Source organism: Terrapene carolina, unplaced genomic scaffold (genome assembly GCF_002925995.2).
Source record: "Terrapene carolina triunguis isolate 2854851 unplaced genomic scaffold, T_m_triunguis-2.0 Scaffold231, whole genome shotgun sequence".
In the NCBI taxonomy this organism is placed as follows: domain Eukaryota; kingdom Metazoa; phylum Chordata; order Testudines; family Emydidae; genus Terrapene; species Terrapene triunguis.
In genome coordinates, this window is record NW_020664582.1 from 18,496,828 (window position 1) to 18,501,699 (window position 4,872).

At 49.7% G+C, this 4,872-nt stretch overlaps 1 protein-coding gene across 1 annotated transcript in view; it reads right to left on the minus strand.

The window, feature by feature from the left end:
* Window positions 1–1,992: 1,992 nt before the first annotated feature.
* The window catches only part of CRYBA1 (crystallin beta A1), a 16,606-nt gene continuing 13,726 nt past the window's right edge, over window positions 1,993–4,872 (minus strand). Inside the window, exons 2-3 of the mRNA XM_026656607.1 lie at window positions 3,130–3,272; window positions 1,993–2,195 (exon numbers count right to left, since the gene is read on the minus strand). Of these exons, the coding sequence (XP_026512392.1) occupies window positions 2,048–2,195; window positions 3,130–3,272 (291 nt within the window). The 3' untranslated portion in view covers window positions 1,993–2,047. The remainder of the gene's footprint in view (window positions 2,196–3,129; window positions 3,273–4,872) is intronic.

The window sequence follows — 4,872 nt, forward strand, 5'->3', positions numbered from 1 at the left end:
GGATGGTGGACACCAGAACAGGGCAAAGGATCCCAGTAATGGCTGCATCTGTGCCAGAGGTAAAATAACCTCTCTGCTCCTACGCCATTTATGCATCCAAGGATCGCATTAGCTCTTTTGGCCACAGCACCACACTTGGGAGCTTACGCTCAGCTGCTGCCCAGGATCGAGTTCGCCATGCTGTAAGTACGGCCTGCCTTCTCTGTTCCTAGATGTGCACATTTAGCTGTATTAAAACACACGCTCTGTGCTTATGCCCAGTTTACCAATTGATCCAGCTCACTGTCTGGTAATGACCTGTCCTCTTCATTGTGTACCAGTCCCCTCATTTTTGTGTCCTGTTTTCTTCAAGGTCATTGATAAAATGCTAAATAGTATAGTGCTAAGAGCCAATCCCTGCAGGATCCCACTGGGAACACGCCCCCCTGATATGCAGTGCTGGTCTGAGCTAGGGTGCCATGCTGGTCAGTAATGCCTAATGGCCAGCTAATGCAGCACTGGTAACAGGTCGAGGAGGCAGGTGGACTCAGCTCAACCTCCTTCACTGTGATGCTGTGTTTTTGTTGCAGTGCAAGGGAAGGAGGACCGAGCTCTGCGGTCTATCACTTCAGGGGAGAGGGGCAGAGAAAAAGAAGTTGAATATTTTGTAGCTGTAGTGCAGCGATGAGTGGATCTGCCCATCATGGAGAGAACTGCTAAAAACTGGGGGAGAACATCCCGTCTGCAGGTCAGTGGCCAGGAGACCAAATCTGCTCCACGTGGTTTGAACACGGAAGGCTTCTGCTGATTGCTACATCATACTTGGATTTTAACTATTGTGACAGACCCAGACCAGTGGGATACAGGAGTCTGGTAGAGGGCAAATATACTGGTCACTGGATGAGTAGTTTTCTGTTCCCTGAGTGACCAGAGCAGGGGCTGCACTAGAGTAATCAGGAACCTGCTAGAAACAGTTAAGGCAGGCAGGCTAATTAGGACACCTGGAGTCAATTAATTAGAAGCTGCTAGACTCAATTAAGGCAGGCTAATCAGGGCACCTGGGCTTTAAAAAGGAGCTCACTTCAGTTTGTGGTGCGAGTGTGAGGAGCTGGGAGCAAGAGGCGCAAGGAGCTGAGAGTGAGAGGGTGTGCTGCTGGAGGACTGAGGAGCACTAGCGTTATCAGACACCAGGAGGAAGGTCCTGTGGTGAGAATAAGGAAGGTGTTTGAAGGAGGCCACGGGGAAGTAGCCCAGGGAGTTGTAGCTGTCCTGCAGCTGTTATAGGAGGCATTATAGACAGCTGCAGTCCACAGGGCCCTGGGCTGGAACCCGGAGTAGAGGGCGGGCCTGGGTTCCCCCCAAACCTCCCAATTGACCTGGACTGTGGGTTCTTCCAGAGGGGAAGGTTTCTGGGCTGTTCCCCAACCCACATGGTGAATCTCTGAGGCAAGAAAATCCGCCAATAAGCGCAGGACCCACCAAGATAGAGGAGGAACTTTGTCACACTATGTTGTCACACTGTTTTCACTGCAGCCCTTTTCCACCATAGAGCTATATTGAGTTGGTTTTGCAAGGAGCTGGGTGTGCTGACGACCTGCCCGCTGACAGACTAATGGCTGCAGTAGCGTGCTTGTGAGAAGATTGCCTAATTCTGAACTCACTGGTGTAAATCTCAAGACACTCCACTGAAGTCAATGGACTTACCTATGTGTAAAGTCGTTGAAAGGAAGGAGAATTGGGCCCAATGTCTTGGCTAGTTGTGATGTGAATTTGAGACGACCTAGTGCACATTTCAATACCCTCTGTTAATTCTGAACACTGGAGTGACAGAGTCCAAACTGTCCAGCAAGGAAAGCTGCAAACAAACATCATGGTAGCATTTTCTTTCAGTGACATTTATTGGTAATTGCAGCAATTAGTACCATGAAGAAGTGATGTCCCAACAGCAGTCACAGTACAAGAAAGGAATCTGTTTTGTAAGGGGAAGTGCTAGCACCATAGGGATCAGTGTGCTTTAGAAATCCAGTGAAGACGCTCTTGAAGGAGGAGAGCCTGTGAACACAAACATCTATTGCTGGACACGCCGAATAGACTGGACCTGGAAGGTCTGGGCGTGTGAGCCCCACTCTCTCCAGTGCTTGTAATCTCCACCGTGATGGTCACTCTCCAAAATGTACTGGTAGCCACGGTAACCAGGATACTGGTAGCAAACCCAGCTGGAACAAACAGAAGAGTCAGAAAGCTGTTGGACTTGGAAAGGGGAGAAATCCCCTAGCCTACAAATCTAGAACTGTCCTAGGTGTATCTTGGTGAATTGCTCACCCAAACCCAGAAAGAAATAGAGCCAGATCATCTGCCTCTAAACTGCTCCTAGAAAACAGGGAGAGGAAAAGACCCTACATGGCACTAAAGAAGAAAGTACACTTTTCTTGTCAAACCGGAGTGAGTTTCCCAGCTTTATTGTGGGTAAGGCATTTGCAAACCATCATGAATTTGTCATTGTGCTCAGATGTGAACCCATGTGCTGCTGTGTCCAACAGGACTGCAGATTGTGGCGCTTTCTGGAGTGCGACCAGCCCTCTGGCTGCTGCAGAATTCCTGCTCGATCTGCTGTTTTTTAAGGTTGCATTCCTCTGAAAAAGAGGTGCTTCCTCTGAGCCCTAGCCCAGGTAGAGCTGTCTTCACCTGAAAGCCCTTGGCTGCCCATGCCCACGTGCTGAGGTACTGATGTGTTTTGAGCAGCGCCACAGATGAGGGACTAAGGAAAGGGTAGAACTGCATTGTGGCCTGTAGGATGAATTCTGCATATTCCATTTCAACAATGGAGATGGCCCTTGCTTGGATAGCCTTGGCCCTGCCTACATTAAGGAAATTTGCAAGTTGATGGAGTTAAACTAGAGCAAGCCCCTAATGCAGACATGGCACTGGCAGAAAAACAGGGTGTCCCTAACCCAGTACCATACCCAAGTTATCTACACCTGCTGTGCTCCGGCCAGAACATCTCCAGCAGGGGTTGTGCCAGTGGTGGAGCTGTGCACTCCCCCAGCAGGACAGGCCTGTCCTTTAGGAGACCCTGCTGCGACAGGGAATCTTACAGCCAGCCTCCTGCTCTCAGGCCTCAGGTGCGCTAAGCCTGCGTGTCTCACTTACGCGCCACACTGCACCTTCATGGAGCCCACTTCGTTGTTTCCCCAGCCCATTGCCTGCAGGGAGGGGTAGTCGTCCGATAGTTCCCACTGGCGTCCCATGAAGTTCTCCTTCTCAAAGACTGTCATCTTGGACTCCTTGTGATTCTGGGCCACGGGAATAGAGCAGACATGAGAGGGAAGCCAGCAGCATCTTTCAAACAGATTGTGTGGTGGGAAACAGGCAGCTCCTAGTGCTGGGCCCCTCGCTCCAGACACTCACCCTAGGTTCTGACCCCCAGTGACCGGCTGTCTCACATCTATTAACCAGGATAAGAGATCCACGGCTGAAGCAGAAGGTATGAAAATGTTACGCTAAAGAAAGGGAGGTGCGGCCATCTACATCCCCTGCCCTGTTGCTCAGGGGCTCGGATACTGCAGCGATGGACAGCCAATGGTTCTGCACTTCCCTTTCCAATCACAGCAGACTTTAGCAGCCCCTGGCTGTAGCTTGCCTTACAACTCTACAAAAACGACCCAGCTAATCGTAGAACCAAGGGGGGGGGGGAATCTGAGTGCATCTGAACCCCCCTCGGAGGTGCCTTACTTGCCCCTAGGGCCCAGCCGTGCTGCACAATCACGCCAATGGGGGTGAACAGCCAGGAGAACTGTTCCATTGAGCCTCCATGCTTTACCCTAAGCTTACAGCCCATCATCAGCTTAGCCCTGCCAGCGGTGGTGCTGCATACACTCCTGAGAGCTGGGCCGTGGGCTCATCCAGCACCACACTTCCATGTGTTCTACACAGCACAGAGAGGACACGTCGAAAGTCTGTGGGCGATACCGAGCTGGGAGGGGTTGCAAGTGCTTTGGAGGACAGAATTAGAATTCAAAATGATCTGGACAAACTGGAGAAATGGTCTGAAGTAAATAGGATTAAATTCAACAAGGACAAATGCAAAGTACTTTCCTTAGGAAGGAACAATCGGTTGCACACACACACAGTGGGAACTGACTGCCTAGGAAGGAGTCCTGCGGCAAGGGAGCTAGGGGCTATCATGGATCACAAGCTAAGTATGAGTCAACAGTGTAACTCTGTTGCCAAAAAAAAAAAAATAGAAGCAAATATCATTCTGGGATGTATTCGCAGGAGTGTTGTAAGCAAGACATAAGGAGTAATTCTTCTGCTCTCCTCTGCTGATTAGGCCTCAACTGGAGTATTTGTGTCCCGTTCTGGGCACCACATTTCAGGAAAACTGTGGACAAATTGGAGACAGTCCAGAAGAGAGCACCACAAATGATTCAAGGTCTAGAAAACATGACTTCTGGGGGAAGATGGGGGGGAAAAAATTGGTTAAGTCTGGAGAAGAAAAGACTGAGGGGCGATGTGAGAACAGTTTTCAAGTACTGTACATAAAAGGTTATGAGGAGGGAGAATTATTGTTGTTCTTTACCTCTGAGGACAGGACAAGAAGCAATGGGCTTACATTGCAGCAAGGGAGGTTTAGGTTGGACATTAGGAAAAACTCCCTAACTGTCAGGGTGGCTAAGCACTGGAACAAATTGCCTAGGGAGGTTGTGGAAGCTCTATCATTGGAGATTTTTAAGAGCAGGTTAGACAAACACCTGTCAGGGATGGTCTAGATAATATTTATTCCTGCCTTGAGTGCAGGGGACTGGACTAGATGACCTCTTGAGGTCCCTTCCAGTCCTACCATTCTACTTAGCTGCAGTGACTGACCATTTTTAATCAGAGTGGTTGTATTTG